This window comes from Melanaphis sacchari, unplaced genomic scaffold (genome assembly GCF_002803265.2).
Source record: "Melanaphis sacchari strain LSU unplaced genomic scaffold, SCAv2.0 Contig78_pilon_pilon, whole genome shotgun sequence".
Classification (NCBI taxonomy): Eukaryota; Metazoa; Arthropoda; class Insecta; order Hemiptera; family Aphididae; genus Melanaphis; species Melanaphis sacchari.
In genome coordinates, this window is record NW_020271554.1 from 440,905 (window position 1) to 461,191 (window position 20,287).

A 20,287-nucleotide genomic window follows, 5' to 3' on the forward strand; every position below is an offset into this window, starting at 1 on the left:
TGGCTTCGAGTTGCACGTCCTCGCGTGTCGGATTATCTGTGAATTCGATTTTAAAGCCACGAGTGCGATGGCCTTGGCTGTGCATCGCTATTTTATGTATTGAAAATATTGAGTTTCGAAAGAATTAACGACAAGAATATAAACAATTTTAAAAACTGTTTACGATCGCGTCAAGTCACAAGATATTATTATTGACTATTGTGTACCTATACCTACTTATTTGTAGCATTGTTCCCGCGCATAGATTCGCCTGCTCGCACTTCGCACAGGTACACTAATTACACGAATACAGTAGAATACTATTGCGTTAACTCTATCGTAAATCGTTATAGTAGGTATATTATGTATGTACTTAATAACTAATATGTGTCGATAATCGACATTGTCTATTGTTTAGTTTTTATGTACTTACGTTGCAAACGCACTGATCGGATATTAATCATCGATCTACAACAAACGTACCTAAACGCAGTTTTGAAACATTTATGGAAAATTTAAATTATTATAAATGACTAACTACTAGGTATGCGATCATCAAATTATTTCCGCACACTAATTGCCGTTTAAAGAGTTTTATTTGCATTACATTTGTATGCTTGGTATTTTAAATGAGTCAAAAAACAATGAGTTTTAAATTTTAATCAACTCGTTTTAACCTTTGAGATAATACTTCAAAAAATGTACGCAAAATGTTACTCACGGGTGACTGAAATTATTGTGTAGGCAACGATATCGAACGATGAATATGAAGCGTAGCTTCATCGTAACTCGATCGATTCTATCGGTACCTAAACGGCTAAACCTAACTCTAACCTCGAATAATCGAAACTATCGATATCTCAAACAAATTAAATTTCCTTATCTGTAATAAAATTACGAAAAATAAAAACTATTGAGTATTTTACATTGAGTGAAATGTGAATCGCCCAATTAAATGTATATTATTTAATTATCAAAAAATTTCATTTTTTTTTTTTTTTTAATGTGTACTATTATTTATTTTATTATTACTTGAACGTTAAATAAAATTGTCGATTGAAAATAAATGTGTTTATTGTCAATATAAAAACGTCCTATAGAGTATTAGAGTATTAGAGTATAGAGTTTAGGCTTAAATCAAAATACGCTGGGGACTAAACGTCCTGTGGCTTATAACTCCTGGGGACCAAATGTCTTTTATTAATAACTTCCGGGGAACAAATGTCCCATTGTATAAATGACGGAGACGAAACGTCCGACAACTCAACTTTTGGTATAGACTAGAGAACGAAAGTTGAAACGACTGCATGCTGCATACACTAGCCCATGACAAATATTTTAACTGTTTATTTCCGGTCAATGGTCATAAATAATAGATAATATGATCTTATATTATCTATGTCAATAATATTTTAAAATATGCTTATGTACCAAGTGATACCATTCACCGCGTTTGTTATGACCGTTCAATTTTGGCTACTATCAGTATTTATCTAATGATAATAAACTGTTGATAAGGTGTAATATTGTAAATAACAATTTTTTGTTTTTGTTTTAATATTTTACAAAAACACTTATTGATTAATTATCGACAAAATAATGATTTTGTTTTGTTTGTTTATTTTTTTCTAAACAAAAATAATAATAAAATGTTTAATAGTGCTCAATGCTTATTTTTGGCCACCGATATTGTCATCCACAGTATTAGATTGTTTTTCCAGTGAAATCAATCAGCTATCAGATACAAGTAAATATTTTTAATAATTTCTTATTATAATCATCATAATATCTTAATTATACTTAACTACAGTTCTAATCTGTTATAATATTAAATTTATCAAATTGTATTCTTACCTGTACTTCTGAAATTAATACTAAAATTAATTCAAATTATTGATATGTTTATTGCTTGATGTAAAAATACTACTTTATGAAAAAAAAAAAAAAAAATGCTTAAAAAGTTTAAAATTTTATGATAATTTAATTATCATGAATTAATTTATTACCTTTACTAATGTAAATACACCTACAATTATATTAAAATGATGGATACTTAATAATTACTTATAAAACATAAATCATACACATTTAATTTTAAATTTTGATGCAATTTCTTATTTACACAATTACATTTTTTTTTTTATATTATATTTGTTTTATCGGTTGGTATATTTTAAATCAAAATTTATTTAAGTGATGATTAAATCAAACCATCTTTAATTATTAATTTTACATATTTTTCATAAAATTTGTTATTATAGTTGGTGCTTGATTTAAAAATATTTTAATGAACCCTTAATAATTATATCCTAATCAATAAGATATTTTAATCTTTAGGTATGCAAAATATTTTATAATTTTGCATCCCTCTTCTAGTTTTTTTTTTTTTTTTTTAATTCATGTTGGTACAGATTTTAATATAATATTTATTATTCATTTAGAATAAGTAACTTAATAAAAATATTGTTAGGTAACTTAGGTTAATATTACTTGTTTGTTTTTTATATAATTTTTTCGATTAAAATAAAATATATTAATAATATAGATTGATTTCCAACTTTATTAAAATTTTAAATACATGATGTACTTAGGGTTTTAGGTGATATGGTATAGACATTTTATCAACATATTTTCTTCTACTAATGCAGTAATGCCCCAAAAAAAGTACTTATTATAAGTTCTATATTATTATGTTAAATATAAAATGAGTAGTTCATACCCATTACAATTAATAATGAATAAATAATAATATAATAATAATATTATATTTTATTTCATATTTTTATTTCTATTAGTATAGTATATTATACTATTTACTTATTTTATATCAGGGGTTGCAAAATCATGACCTGAGGATAAATTTTATTTGCTTGCAGACAATCAATTTTTTATTTAAATTATTGCTTTTGATGGTGAATTAGTTGATGTTTTCATAAGTTTTCAATTTTTTATATCGGCTTTACTTTCTTTGGAGAAAGTTATGAAATTAAAATTTTACCTCATCACTGCAATTTTATGAAGTATTATTCAGTGGCCTTAATTGAGCTTCTTAATGTAACCGGAGCAGTCAAAGGCAGCTGAAGCACACCCTGATATTCTTATGCGCACACCTAGATTTTTTTAAATACTATTTATTTAGTTATCTAATGTGATGCTCTATTAGCATAGATTTTAAAATCTGATGGTAATATAATTTTATCAAACATGGTATATCAATTAAAATAATTAAATATCAATATTTTATAGTTATTGTTTTATTGTTTTAGCTATTTGAATGAAGAGGATCAATTTGGTGGTCAAAATAAATACTACTTACAAACAAAATGACTGAACTCCTTGCAAAAACAACAGTGGTCGAAAATGAATTGTATCTAAATTCAATTAAGTCCAAACAAATTGAAATGGATGAAGCTGAAGTAGAAACTAATTTTCCAGTAAAATATATATGTTATAAATGTAAGGCTGTGTTCTACAAACGAATACAAATAGAGAAACATCTGAAATTATCAAATTGTGCGGGAAAATGTGTAGATACTGATAAAGTAGTTCCTATTATTAAGAAATTACCAGGTTTATCAAAAAATGAATCTTATTTTCAGTTTAAACATCACCAATGTGAACTTTGTTCAAAATCTTTTACAAACAAGACAAAATTGATTCAACATATTCAAACACATAGTGGTGTGAAACCATTTCGTTGTGAAACTTGTCATAGAGGTTTTTCTAATTCTTACAGTTTGAAAAATCATGAAAAAACTCATACTGGCATAAAACCTTATAGCTGTGATATTTGTCAAAAAGCCTTTTCTCATTCTCATATTTTAATAAACCATAAAAGAACTCATTCGGGAGAAAAACCATTTAAATGTAAATTTTGTCAAAAATGTTTTGCTACATCTGGAACGTTAGTGGCACACACACGTACACATACTGGTGAACAGCCATATAAATGTGATATATGTCAAAAAATGTTTTCTTTATCAAGTAGTTTAAATGCACACAAAAGAACACATACAGGTGATAAACCTCACAAATGTATTTTTTGTTCAAAAGCATTTGTAAAGAGTGGTGACTTGGAGCGGCATTTGCGAACCCATACAGGTGTCAAACCATTTCATTGTGACTTGTGTGATAAATCTTTTACACAGTCATCTGGCTTGATCATTCATAAAAGAAACCACACGGGTGAAAGACCATTTGCATGTGATACATGCGAACGATCATTTACTAATTCAGCTAGTTTAATAGCACACAAACGAACTCATACAGGAGAAATACCTCATATGCCTCTACATGTTCTAAATGTACAACAGATTTCAAATACTCAAAACACTATGCAGAAAAATATTTTTTCAGAAATACCTACAACGTCTACAACAGGTCTATGGGACACTAGTGTTCCTACACAATCAGTTGGAGATTTTAGTTACAGTTGGTCAAATTGGTTTCAAAGTGAAACGGATCCTAATAACACTAAAGATCCAATTCAAAGTACTAATGAACTTTCCGTACCATTTATGCAACCTGTTTATAATGGGAGAGAAAATATTGATAGTATGAATACAATAAATAGTGTAAGTATTTCATTGGACAATAATGTTATACCCATCAAAAGACCTGAAGGTCGGTGGTTAGATTGTGATGTATGCCATAAGACTTTCCCTTATTCATCCAGACATAAATTGATTGAACACCAACGAACACATACCCGTGAAAAACCATTTAAATGCCATATATGTCAAAAATCATTTTCTTTGTCTAGTACCTTGATTGTGCATAAGAGAATGCATACAGGAGAAAGGCCATTCAAATGTGATTTATGTCCAAAAGCATTTGCTCAAAAATCAAAGCTAAATATACATAAAAGAATTCACACTGGTGTAAAACCATTTCATTGTAATTTATGTCAAAAGACATTTGCTCATTCTTCAAATTTGTCAGATCACAAGAAAACTCACACTCAAGAAAGGCCATATAAATGCGACATTTGCCACAAATTGTTCACACTTGCTAATAGTTTACGGAAACATAAAATATTACACTCTGGTTACAAACCATATGTATGTGAAGTCTGCCAAAAAGCATTTGCCAAAAAAGCTAGTTTAGATCGTCACAAGGGTACACATGATGGTGTACCGGAATGGACGAAACCATTTGCAAACGGAATTAAAGAAAAGCGAACGAATAACGCTGATAAGCCTTTTAAATGTCATATTTGTTTTAAGTCGTTTGCTAGTGTAAATGGAATGACTAGACATACAGCCAAACATAATGGACAAGATCAATTTCAATGTGAAATTTGTAATAAGACTTTCACGGGTTTGTCAGTACTAGCCAGGCATAAACGAATACACACAGGTGAAAAACCATTTCAGTGTGACTATTGTCCGAAAGCATTCGCTTATTCATCAATACTAGTATCTCACCGACGCACTCATACTGGAGAGAAACCTTACCAATGTGATCTTTGTCCCAAAGCATACACTCAATCTTCTAGTTTAATAGTTCATAAGCGAACACATTGGAACCATCATCAGCCAATTAACTCAATCGAACGTCCAACGACTGAACCAATAGCTCAACCAAGGACAACTGATCAATACGAATTACCAAACACATCGGAGGCAGATGACTACACTGACAATTGGTCAGGCTGGTATCCTAGCGAGCCTGATATATCTCTTGTCACAAATGAACTGCCCATCGAAGAGCCACCCATACAAAACGTAGTGGCCCACTATCCCACTCAAACCGTGCCCAACAACCAAAATGAGAAAATTGACATAAACATGTTGCCGCAAAAGTTCAAGTGCGCCAAGTGCAAAGAAGCTTATGACGAAAGCTTTCTATTATTGAAACACATCAGGGAAGTGCACAGGTCTAGCACAGTGAAAGTGAAAAAGACGTCCACGATAAAAAGCGATGACGTAGTCAAACAGAAAAAGAAACGTGGCGAACGTCAACGACTGGAATGCGATATTTGCCAACGGCCGTTCAACGACTCGTACAAACTGAAAGTACACCGGAGAACACACACCCGGGAGAAGCCATTCAAATGTGACACGTGCGAAAAGTCGTTCATCGACTCGTGCAATCTGAAGGAACACCAGAAGGTGCACACCGGCGAGAAGCTGTTCGAGTGCGACATATGTCAGAAGACGTTTTTGCAACTGGGGACGTTGACAACGCACCGGCGCACGCATACTGGCGAAAAGCCGTACACCTGTGACGTGTGCCACATGACTTTCGCGTTGCTGAGCAGCATGAAGACGCACAAGCGGCGCGCTCATACCGGCGAGAAGCCGCACAAGTGCGATTTCTGTCAGAAAGCGTTCGTCAAGCGCAACGACATGGTCCGTCACCGGAGGACGCACACGGGCGAACGGCCGTTCGTGTGCGACATTTGCTGTCAGTCGTTCACCCAATCGTACGTGCTGGTGCTGCACAAGAGGAACCATCATTCGGGCGACGGGGCCGGGGCCGAGGCGAACAAGCGCCCGCCCGCGCCTCCCCGAGACAAACCGTTCAAATGCGGCATTTGTCCCAAGTCGTTCGCCAGCCAGTCGACGTTGAACACACACAACCGGACGCACACGGGTGAAAAGCCATATAACTGCGACGAGTGCAGTAAATCGTTCACGCAATCGTCGGGTCTCATTGCCCACAAGGCCGCACACCACACAGTAGACAAGTCGTTCGGACACGCGTACGCGTCCGACGTCAGCAGAAACAGATCTCAGTACGCCGCGGGCCCGGACGTCCATAGGATACCTCAGTACGCCGGCGACAGACCTTGCGAATGCGCCGTGTGCCAGTCGTCGTTTGGCCAGCCCGTTACCGCCATGAACGAGCACTTCAATCAACCCGTCACCGCCATCGCGATGTCCGACAGCAACATGTATTACGGTTAGGACTCATTCCACACGACGACGGCCCGATTCAACGGGAGTACCTTTTCCGTGACATAAATTGGCCGCTGATTTCTGTCGACACTTTTGAAGTTAACCGTTCACCGGATACGTGTGAAAGGTGTCCTGCCATTTCGGGAGGTTGTTGACGCCCTCTTAATGGTGAAAAAAACAACATAAAAGGTAAATAACTCAATAGGTACTTGGAAGAAGATAGATATTTATAGTTACGTGGCGCAGGGGCCGTGCTTGCATGTGTGGTGTCCTCGGAAAACAGATGTGAATTTTTCAATACCCACTTCATTATACTTATTGAAAAAAACTAAAATAAAAGATTACTTCAACCGCTACACCAGGCAAATAAGTACTAGGTATTAAATTAATAAATGTACATCTGTTTCCATAACTAATATGGGATTACGGTTAAAATTATAATAAATTATTTTTGACCAATAATTCTATGATATAGAGACCGTTTTAGGATTGAATACTATATTTTCCAGAATCAGTGTATTTTTCTTGCATGTATATATTGTTCACAACTTCTTATTTATTTTATAATATATAATTTTTTGTGCATATTATGTTACCATGTACTGATATATTCTGCTACAGCCTATGAAATAATATACGTAGCTTTATATACTTTCATTGTAAACCATACACATTATGAATTTAAAATATTTTATACAAATAAATATACGTTATATTTATAAATACTCAAATACTTTAATGAAATTTTAAATTTATTCTGCCTAGTTTTTGATTTGTAGTTTATTTTCTTGATAAACACATGCATCCATTGTCATTTGTCTCCATCTCGCAAACATCCAACGCAGATAACTAATTTGTGTTATAACCATAATACTGAAACGAATAGCTTCTTATCAGATTTAAAAATTAAAACATTGTTTGTGTTTATACGTCGGATTATAAAAAAAAAAAAAAATGTATAATCTAACCTAATCCCAAACTCATCTGTATACATAAATATAAATCATATTTTTATTGAAATAGTTTTAATATTTTGAATGTCGATAACTTGACTATCAACATGGCTACAATTGAGTACCTACGTATCAATAAATTGACAAAAATTGTATTTTAAAATTTCACGTTTAAATAGTTCAATATCAAAAGGTTTTTAAAAGATTATTATACGTAGGTACATTAATACATCAACAATTATGATAATATTGAAACAATATTTTCAAGAAAAAATTTAAGTCCATCGCCTTTTAGAAAATTACAGATTTTTTGCGAAAAGTTAAAAAGTTTCTTATCTAACCTAATACTTAATTTATGTGGAACAGCTGATATTCGGTCAATAATTTCACTCGATAATCATTTATGGGAGTTACAGCACATTGGGTAAATTCTAAAATAATCTTCCATGTACACTTAATTATTTCATGACGTAGTAGGTAAATAGTTTTAAAAATTATATAAGTAATAATTTAATACATTCTAGTGATGAAAATGAAAAAAATGTATCGTTTTTCATCGCAACTATTAATCAATAAAATCATAAAAAAAGCTGAATTGGAATGTGGTTACTTTTTTAATGATTAAAATAAATCTTTAAAAATACTAAATAATTTTCATACTATAAAAAAAAACTTTCAATTATTCAACACCAGTTTGTTCTTCAGCATCTATTGAACCTGTTTTCGTGTGCAGGTCGCAGGATTTATAAATAATCCTACCAGAAAAAAGTTAATATTTAAAAAAAAAAACAAGTTATACAAAAATTAAATAAATTATTAATCTTAACCGACCTAATGATTATTATGTAAATAGTTAAATATTAATAACATATCACTGTTAAATTTGTTATTAATTTATGAATTATTATTTATTATTATCAAGATATTCATTTCAATTCATTTGGTTTTCTGGGATGATGTAAAAAATAATATATAATGAGTAATGATGTATGACAATATTTTATTATACAATATTATAAAATAGTTGACAATGATGATAATCACTTAACAGCAGTATATTACCTAAGTAAGTTTTAGTTTGAAAAATTGTATTTAATAAAATAGGTACAGTAAAGTTTACTTGTAAACTTTTTTGGTATGTAGTAGGTATACTGCACGAATGCCTACCAAATTATTTAATTTTATTACATAAAATAAATATTCAACACAATGTTGCCACCTTGTGTGCCCAGATAGTATGCAATGCCTTAAATTCGTCTCTGCACCTATCCCTGACTTGTTTATAAATGGCTTAAAAAAAATCATATTATATTACCTTTAAATTATTATTACATCAGAAGCAGATCAAGTCAACTAAATTTTAATAACAACAAAAGGCAACAGCAACAACAAGACCTTTACGGTTGAGAAGAGTGGTGGAAAGTCGTGGCTAACGATAAGTTTTTAAAGGTTAATTGTTTTGTTTTTGTTCAAAAGATTAAATTTATTGTATTTCAGTTTATTTTAAACAACCCCTAAAATAGTGTGTATTACGATATCTATAAATGTGTTTTATACAATATTTATTTTTACAAAGTATTACAGCATTATTTTAAATCCATTAATTTATTTGTGTAATAAGAGTGAACTACCTATGAATCATTTTTTTTTTTTTTTTTTTTGAGTAAATTAATATCAATTTAATTTTTTTTGAGTTATAAAATATACATATTATTTATTAAGATTATGTATTTTTTTTTTTAAAGAAATCCTCAACATTGGTGTTAGTTTTTAGAGTATTGATTTTTTATTTAGATTTGGCTGGTTCAGAACTATGTGGGTAATAAGAAAGTTTGGTTAGGATTTTAACCAAAGTTTACTTATTTTTCTTTTTAAAAATACTTTTGCCCCTTGTCTTATAACATTTAATTTCAAGAATACATACTAATGAGTTTGAGGTGGAAAAACACTTTTGTAAAAGGTTGCAAGATGCTATTATACTTGCTTTCTCTTCCAGTACTTGTTATCATGGTCAATTGTTTGAGAGTAAAGTAACCTTAGTCTTAAAGTGTAAATTCTGAGAGATCTATTAAATTATCTTTAGTGGAATATTTGTTAATGTGTTCACAAAAAAAATAATTTAAAAAAGCATTCTTAGCAGGTGTCAATATTTACTCTTTTGACAGTTTGGGAATCAATAACAAAAATGCATCTGTTATTGACATCAAACCTTTGTAAGGCATATATGACATGATTATACACTATAAATTTATACTAGATCCTAATTCTTAAATATTTGAAAAACACTAATTAAAAATATTTGTATGTCTAAAGTAGAATAATATTTAAGGTTTAAACTATAACTTATAAGAATTAATATTGATATCAAACACTTGTCTAAACCAACATAGGTTAAAAAATTGTTTTTATTATTATTAATATCTTTTTTTAAATTGTCTGAGATTTTATAATTTACCTAGTTAGTAGTTATTAACCATTAAATAGATAAATGCTCTTTTGAATACATAATAATTAATATAGTTTAATTTGTATAAATACTTAACTAAAAAATATCTAATTTAATTACAATAATTGGAATATTTTTAAAATAAGTGTATGGTGTACAATATCGTTGTATAGGCACAAATATAATTAATATTTCAGAATTAAAGCGCTCATAAGTTTATTTTTTACAAAAAAAATAAATATATATATATATATATTATATTTATATAAATAAGATTAATAACTATTAAAAATCACAAATCAAAGATAAACATTATGGAATAAAATGTTTAATATAATAATAAAAAACATTTTATTCAACACTAAATTCAGGAGAAAAATATTTGTGAGAAATTGAATTTTTAGTGCCTAGTTTAAGGTAAATCTGTACTTAAGTGACCAAGATTGCACAATTATGATAAATGTCAAAGTACAAGAGAGATGACTTATGATAACAAAAACTTATTTTGTTGCTGCCTCACGTTCTTCTCGTGAACGTTTTTCTTCATTTGCCAAACGAGTTTCTTCCTCCAATATCTCATCAAAGTTCTGCATAGAGTTAGATCTAGATGCCACTTTTGTCTAAAAATAAATACATACAATAATTTAATATATTTTAGTTGATAGTACTTTATATTGTTAATAATAATTATTACCTTAACATTTTCCAAAGCTGAACCCACTTTTTCTTCAAAAGAACGGAATGATTCAGAATTCTTGATTTGACCAAGTTTGGTTGTAAGACCACTGCCAAATCCTCCAAATATTGTAGTAGCTTTCTCAGCAGTTGTTTTTACAACCGATTCGGTTTTTTGATAGCTAATAACAACACAATAATTTCAAAATATTTATAATGGCTATTGACAAAGGGTTAAGCTACATACCATTTCATTAGTAATTATTAATTACTAAAAATAGTTTATAAGTCATTGAAGTTAGCATATTAGAGAAAATCTTGATGGTTAAAAAAGAACACTTAAAGCATTAGTTAAGAAGTCTGACACACACAATAATGTTTGGAAATTTAGAATCAATTAAACAAAATAAATAAACCTAAAGTAAAAAAAAAAAAAACATTTAGAAAAACTTGAAAATCCAAATAGAAATGTTAGGTTTTGGTGACAATATCACACACTGAAATAATAAATTTGAAACAATCTGATTTTATTATGAAAGATTTGAACAATCATAAAATAAAGACATACTATAATTGGCATATTTTTAGTTTTATCATTTTTAAATTTAAGGCTTGAATATTGAAAAATAAGTAATTTTTAAATATCTAATGCATACAAAAAAATATAGATAAAATCTAACGATTGAACATAGAACAAAATACAAAACTCAAACAAATAACATTCTAAATCATATTGTGTGTTCATGCATTACAAATATAAGGCTAAGACTTACATTGGCGTTTCGGCGACTGCTGTTCCAAACTGCTTAACCCTGCCTTCTACATTTTGATAACTAAGTGTTTTTACAAAAATAGAAATAACTAATTAGAAGATAAAGCAAAAGTGCAAATAAGAAACATTTACAAGCAACTCAATAATGAACTGAAACAAAGCATAATATGTTTTTTTCTAAAGAACTCAAGAGTACATGCATGAATGTACACGTAGATTTTATATACCAGTGTTTTAGAACCATGTTCCTGGTTGGGGTGCGCATGTCGTCTGAATCTGGTAAAGAAAAGTTGAATCTAGTAAAGAAAATACAATATTGTCATTGCCAAATCATGTATTATTACAATATACAAATTTAGTTTAATATTGTTAACTAAAATTAATTAGTGCGATTCAAAAGTCTGGTTATAACATTTTTAAATATAAATGTATAGGATTTATGACTACAATAATGAATTACATATACTTTCAAATAACAATGTCATTGCTACAAACTATTGAAGTATGATTTCAATAGTTACAAAGTATTTATTAAATTTAAGAAAAATAAAAATAATATGAAATTTTAAAACTGTAACATACTATTCATTATAATTTATGATATAGTATTTTATCAAAAATTATAAAAGCAAGATTAAGTACCTAATTTGTACTGTAATGTAAATGAACTAAAAATTTAATAGATGCTTTATTTTAACAGTTAAATTATATTAATAATCAAATTTTAATCGCACTAATTTAGAAGCTGTGTTGAAGATATCTTTCATTTTGGCAGTTAATAAAACACTGATACATAAAATAAACGTTAGGAATTTGAAAATGCTTGTCTTTGTACAGAAGACTTACATTGGTGCGTCAACAACAGCTTTTCCAATTTGGCTAAATTTGTCTTCTACATTTTGATAACTATATAAAAATATAAAATAATAATAATAAAATAAAAAAAAAAAACATATATTTATAATAATAGAAAAATGGATAAAATCATAAGAATAATAAACTGAAAGCTAGCAAAATAAAAAAAAAACTTCAGCACGTGTGATGGAAAATATTCATTACTGAACTTACACATTTGACTCTTTAACATTTCGTAAGCTCTGTGATACATCTTCACTTATCTCTTGCCAAACAGTATAACCAAGCTTACGCCTAAGCTCTTGAGATGCTTTCACCTTTGAACCCAACACTTCACGTAACGTCTTAATTTCTTCTTCCACCTTGTTCAGCTCTTGTTGCCATTCTTCTTTCTGCTTTTCCTGTTCTTCAAGGCTAAGACCTTGTAATTCATTAATTCCTGAATCTGGCGACATGATTACTGGTGGTTCTTCACCTAAAACATGAAAAAATAATTTTAAACAACATTATCACAATAACATTGTCTCACCAACAGTAAATAATTCGTGAACAATAAGCTAGTTAGGAGGTACAATAAACACGTAAATAATTAATAATATTAATTATATTATGATTTATAGTGAATGAGACAAAACAAAACCTACACAAATCCAAGTAATACTTAATTGTACACAATGTGTAAACATTTCATGATATAACTTAAATTTTTAAATGACACCAAGCAAATCATATTTACGGGTTTCAATAACTTGAGATCAGGTACCTACTCGTGAATATAGCTAATTCATAAAATTAATGTCTATGTAGCTACGTGTAATATTACAATAATCATAATTAATTTTAACCATACTATATACTATATAAGATAATACAGTATGCCGTACGCGACATTATATAGAACGCATACATTCATTCATACATTAATATTATTTTTGTTTATTTTTTAATTTTTTAAGATATTACAAGGTACAAATCAACGAATAACTTAATATGATGAAAAATTTCTTTGAAACCCACAACGGATCCGAAACGTCGGCATTAGAATAAATACATCAATGCATGCATCATGAAAATACACGAGTAAGGAGCAAATAACTAGTACACGATAGCCGTAACCAAAATGCATGCATTATTACTATATTGTTATTGCCTATTGGTGGTTAGATTACTGAGCACGTAAATATTTACAATGGTTTAAATGATTTCCAAACACGACGTTACACAAAACAGCGTATTAAATCGACAAAAAATTAAACAAAAATTAAAACAATAAATTACTGTAGACATAACGGCAAATAAGTAACTGTAATATCCGTGTATGTAATTTGTAAATACGAGTGTCAAGTTTTCAATTTTACCTGAATTATTTGAATAATACATTGCGATTAATAATATTATAGGTAATAAATAAAATCAATACTATTTTTTTACCGACACTAGTTTGAAGTTAACACATATTCACAAACTATAATGATCAACTAACCTGTCATTACTGCAATACGCGAAATGTATTGATCGAATAAAAAATTACATTATATAAAGATAAAAAAAAAGAAAGAAACGCGGGTAATACGATGTATAGACGATAGTACGATACATATTTGAGCAATTGGGAATATAGTTATTGGGGCTGCAAATCACGTAAATTATACATGTATGTATGTGCCCTAATACCTATATACTACAGGCTTTCGAGCTTTTCAATAGTTAAAATTCATTCAAAAACTAGGTTAGTTTAAAAAATACATGCAACGATTACTATACGCGTATGAAAATTAAAAGCTGATCATACTAACGATAAAACAATATACTTGAAGGGTAAAATATCTAAAGACACGAAAAACATATTAAACTTAAATAAAAAATTATTTCAAAAATAACAGCAAATTATTCAATCTGATCAAGCGTTAATTATCGACTTGTGTTATAAATAATAATTACCGAAGTAAAAACTGGATATATAAATAACTAATAAACATGCGTAACTGAATTCGAAAATAGTGTACGTTATTTAAGTCAGATCATCATAATTCGATCATAAAAAATATCATAACATTACAAAGTATGTGAGAACAATGTAAGCCAAGGTACACTTACAATTAAGTTTTAATTTACATTTATTTGTATACAAACAAACAGTGTGACTAAAACAATAGAATAGATTAGAATATTAGATTCAATATAAATTTATTGTTATTATGATTGAACATAAAATAGAAATATTATTTTAATTTTAAAATAAATACATATATAATATATAACATTATATTATATACTAAATATAAGAGTAGATACAGGATATATAATTAAATCGTAAGTAATAACGCACATGTTGCAATATAGAAATTGAACGTCTAAAATTTAAGCATAAAATAATAATACTTTATATTTTTAACCAGGAGGTTTAACTACTTCGGTAACTTAAACATAAAATTAATTTACATAGAATAGTTAGTAAAAATATATAACTACGTTATTTGTTGGAACAATGATAAAAAGAATACATTTTATGATCACGAGATTTAACTATACATATTAAATTTTTATAAAATTATTTATGCAATTATTAACGGCAATAAATTATATTCGTTTCAGACTTTGCATATAAACTAGGTACTATATCAGTGTGTAAATGTTACAATAATATGAAATATGTATAAAATACTGTTCAATGCCCATAAAGAAATAAAAATTTAAAAGCATGATTAATTATTTCCAATTATGATTATTTTTTATTACAATATTACTGACAGTAATTAATGTAGGAACGAATGTCTTAGTTGTATATTTTGTAAATTACTTGATGATACTCTTCCCAATCATAAGAAATAATTGTAAACGAAATCCGAACTACTGATATGACGTTTAATAATCTATCATTTTAACGCACACATAATTATCAAAACTCAAAGTACACTCAAATTATTGGCATGATTAAAATAATTTCACAGATATGGAAAAATTATTCTTTAGAAAGTTCAATACTTCAATATATTAATATGATTATACGAAATAGTTTCTTCACTACATAAAGAAAATTAAAAATTAATTTTAATCTGAAGATTTTGCCCGAGTGACCGAACGCATATATTATAATCACGCATGCAGCACAATTTACTGTAATATTATCGATTATCGTTGTTGTTATACGAATCCGAAATACTCGAATAGTGTTACGTGTAACTATCGTTTATCATTCGTTTACTTGCCTGTTGAAATTAATTATTATCAATTTCGCAAATAGAGCTACGAAGATAAGTTGTTTTAGTTAAAGTAATGTCTTATAAAATCGACGTTATCAAATAAAATTAAAAAATTTTAATTCGATTTCAGTGAACAAAAAACGTCTAGCACCTTCAATATCATACCGACCCCCACCAAAACACCAAATAACAGTTCTCCGCGGCTGTTGTATATATAGTATTATATACGCAGTTTCGTCCGTTGACACGGTACACAGTCGAGACTTACTGTCTTACAGATTTTAAGTGTGTTACTTAAACAACAACGAAAACTCGGAGAAAGCCACATACAGTGGCGTAGCCAGAACTTTTGAACGTGGTCAAGGTTTGTACCAGGGATAGACTTTTTGTCGAAAATTGTAGCGAGCCAAAACACAGAAAGCGCCAAAAAAAAAAAAGAAAGATCATTCAAAATATATGCATTATAAGTAATTATAGAATTATTTTGTGTGTAATGTGAAAGTATTTGAACTACATTTCATTTACCATAGTCCACAGACCACAGTCTTCGTGTTTCGAACGCAGATTTACTGAAGAATTAAAAATATCAAAATAATCAATTGGGTGAGGGGGTTACAACACCCAAAACCCCACACCTTGGCTACGCCACTGGCCTCGTATGTCGCGGTGGTGTCATAGCGCCACGAGTGGAAACAACGCGATAATAATTATTATTATTGACGATTATTCGTCGGCACGCGCGGAAAAATGGAATGCGAGCGAGTACGTGACGGGGCTACGACGACCGTGTGTCTTGCGCGCAGCGTTGATAACCGAGATATGAGGGGTGGGGAGGCTAACCCCGAAGCACGACTTCCTACGATCACCGCTCATAAAGCTTCTGGTAGCTCTTGTGCTCTTTGATCTTGTCCAAGAACTTGACCTTGCCGCCGGCCGCGGACGGCGACCGCGAATCCGCGGCCGCGACTGTGGCCGGCCGATGCACCAGCGGCGAAACGTCGTCCTCTTCGCCGATCCCGTCGTCCGGGTCGGAGACGGTGTCCTCGTCGACGATGACGAACGTGCTGCCCAGCGTCGCGTCGTCCGCGTCGAAACTAGGCGTCTCCGTGGCCATGTAAGCGGTCTCCTCGTCGTCGTACTCCAACGACGGCAGGTCGACGTCGTGCACGATTGCGTCGCGGGCCATCCCGTCGGATTGGTTAGGTTACGTCCAACGGCGGCGGATACGACGGTGGACGTCGCGCATTTTCCGGACGGCAACGAAACACGGAACAACCGGCCGCCGTCGTCGTCGGATTGCTGGCGCGCGACGCTCGAGGAACGAAAGTAGTCCAGCTAGTGTCTGCACTCTGCAGCAGCGGTCGGGCGCGAAGGGAGGAGGCGCGGAAAACGCGAAAACACGACACGCGACGTTCGACGTGGGCACGTCACCGGCTGCGCACTGTGGCAAGAGACTATCGCGGAGAAGACCGGTTCGGCAGTGGCGGCAGTCATCTCCGCGCGGCGTTGTTCGCATTTTTGTTTTTTATTCTCTCTCTTTCTCGCTCCGTATCACTCCGCTCCGGCACCCGCGTTAGCACGGCGTGTACGGCTTGTGCTCGGAATCATCATCCCCTCTCAATCGAACGCGTTATTTTTCACGTCGCCCGATGAAAAAAACCACTTTAATAACACGACATTATTGCCAACCGAAATCCACGAAATACCGTACGTAAACAAAATCGTTCATCAGGATCCGTGTGGGTTCAACGTTTTTGTCGTGCGCACGTCATAATAATATTATCGTCCGAGTTGTTTTCGTCGGGTCACACGTCGGGTAGGAACCGTGAAACCTAATATACCAGATACCTACACGTTTATCGATTAGGAGGAGGTAACACGCAAGCACATAATAATATTATATCGATGTATGACGACACGACTAAGATGTTTTCAAATCGAATAATTAATAATTATTGATCCATTATACCTACACAATATTTTGAGTATTTACTAAATACTATATTTTAGTCTACGCCGTTTGCGGTTGAACCCAATAATAAAAGGCGATAACAACATGATATTATCATAACTGTTTTGTTATTGTTTGTACCGAAACGCGCGCTATAATGACTAAATAGTAAATACCGTCATTTTTTTTCTAAATTATGTTTATCAGTACGGTAAAAAGTACACGATCAAAACAAAATTGATGATTGGTAAAATAATTTTAATACATTATTTTTGATATAATATTATGTTGATAATTCGATAGTTTAGATTAGGCTTGCCATTCGTCCAGGTTTGACCTGAACAGTCTCGGTTTTAACATTTCCCGGTGTCCCGGCCGGTCATTAATTTTGTCCCGGTTAATGGAAGCCGAGCAAAAATAACTTTAACATTATATTATTTAATATCGAAACATGGAATAATATTGTACATAATATCATTACATTATTACATGATTATCGTATTATGTTATCTGTTTATTATTTCCATATAATTATACTAACATACTAAAAAAAAAAAAAAAGTTATTTTAATATGATATCCCGGTTTGGTGATTTTAAAATCTGGCAAGCCTAGTTTAGATATGTACCATATACTCGCGCAATCGAGTATAAACCAAAAAAATACCAATTTATAGTCGATAACCATAGAATATAATTATATAGTATACATTTTTTCAAGTATAAGATTCGTGCAAAACGAATTTAGCTTGTGTTTTCGTCGATAAATCATCTCCGAGAAAAACAAACGAAACTGCGTTAAAAAGTAGTTTTACAGTACAAAATGTATTATTGAAATCTCATCGGTGTTTTTTGAAATACTTTTTTAACTGTTAAAATTATTATAATTATTTAAAAAATGTAGGTAAATAAAAAGATTTTTGTACTTCTTAAGTTAAGACAATATCCAAGAGAAATAATTATTGAGTAACATGGCCAAGATAGTGAATTCTAAACCCAATTAATTTATCCATGAAATCGAATTTCTGGACAATAATTATTTTAGATAATAGCTTCTCTACTAAAAATCAAAATAAGTACAAGTCTTATATTTTTTTTTTTTAATAATTTGATAGTTTTACGTTTTACTATATGTTTTATTTTTTATTTATTATATTATATATTAATCACAATAAAAGATAATAAAATCTATAATCTAATCAATAATCGTGATCCTTACAGAAGTTATGACTAAAAAAAATATAGTTCAAGCTGTTGAAATTTATCACTACTAACATTAATATCACACCAGATAAAAGATGATTGTTTGTCTACATAAATCTATTTATAATTAATATATTTTAATAACTAATATTGAATAATTATGTAACTACAGATAAATATAAAACATACTTTCATTAAATTAAGAAGTTTCAATTAAATATCTAATTAAGATTATTAAATATAAATCAATTTGATTTTTATATATTATATTGAAAATGGTTTCATATTATTTCAAACAGCTATTCAAAATGTATTAGGTTAATAAATGTAACAATTTAATTTATACAAAATTAAAACCAATATGATTTATACGATTAATATAAATTATAATTATATAAACATATTGCGAGTATTATTACAATATTATAAGGACATATTAAATGGTTATACCTATCGGTTCTTAAAATAAGTAGTATTATATTATAATCACTGGTTATAGGTACGTAATCAAAATTCTCTAAATTACTAAAAATTTAAAGATCTAATAAAAGTATAACTAACTTCCACAAAAAAATAGGTACTGGATAGTAATTTCTAAAATATGGATTTATGTGATCATTAAAAAAAATACTTTATGCGTCTGTGTTTTTTTGGGTAGGTTACGAATTACAGAATCCCGAAGGCAAAAAATAAACAATAAATAAAATATTTAAGTACTCAAAATCAATCATGTTAATTATTGGGAGAAGTTACTCAGTTTGCTAGGATTATAATATGTTTTATAAGTGTTTCTGTGTTATCCTTTTTTTAAAAGAACTTGCTAAAAAATGAAACGTAATAAATAAAACAAAAATTAAATTTTTTAAATCATTGAAAAGTATGAATTTGTGTAAAAATGTTTGATCTTATTTAATAATAATTTTGATTCAAATTTTTTTTCTGTTAAAGTCAAGTTAAAAGAATTAAGTTTACGAGTTCCGCTTTTCAATGAAAATAGAATTAATAACATATTACGAACACGCGGATAGGCGAATAGTTAAAATTAAAACCGTATTAAATTTTTGACTTTTTGAGAGTTTAATTGTTCGAATGAGTGATGACTAAACATTAACTTTTTACCATTTTTATTATTTAACAGCACTTAAAAAATAAATTAAGGAGAACAGCACTAGACATACACTTATCTAAACTTTCTGCTGACTGCTGTAGTTATAGATTTGTACTTAAAATATTAATCTGTCATAATTTTTGATATGTTTAATTATTGTTCACTCATAAGATTAACATGCACTAAAAATAAATCATGAATCACTCATATTTTTTTTAGATTTGTTTCATTTTATCATAGTT

General features: G+C 30.2%; 2 protein-coding genes across 2 annotated transcripts; one reads left to right on the forward strand and one right to left on the reverse strand.

The window, feature by feature from the left end:
* Positions 1-1,567: 1,567 nt before the first annotated feature.
* LOC112601455 (zinc finger protein Xfin-like) lies at positions 1,568-8,016 on the forward strand. Its single transcript, XM_025349098.1, has 2 exons — positions 1,568-1,726; positions 3,246-8,016. Exon 2 carries the CDS (start codon positions 3,303-3,305, stop codon positions 6,888-6,890), a length of 3,588 nt encoding a protein of 1,195 aa, XP_025204883.1. The 5' UTR covers positions 1,568-1,726; positions 3,246-3,302; the 3' UTR covers positions 6,891-8,016.
* Positions 8,017-10,634: 2,618 nt separating this feature from the next.
* On the reverse strand, positions 10,635-17,284 carry LOC112601431. The gene is given in 7 exon segments (XM_025349069.1): positions 10,635-10,900; positions 10,975-11,137; positions 11,729-11,788; positions 11,955-12,023; positions 12,574-12,633; positions 12,796-13,057; positions 16,626-17,284. Coding segments are annotated over 7 exon segments (1,080 nt in total). The 5' UTR covers positions 16,972-17,284; the 3' UTR covers positions 10,635-10,780.
* Between the last annotated feature and the right edge of the window lie 3,003 nt (positions 17,285-20,287).

What these genes read in the sequence shown, in the direction of transcription:
- LOC112601455 (XM_025349098.1), top strand. Translation starts at nt 3,303, where the DNA reads ATGACTGAACTCCTTGCAAAAACAACAGTGGTCGAAAATGAATTGTAT.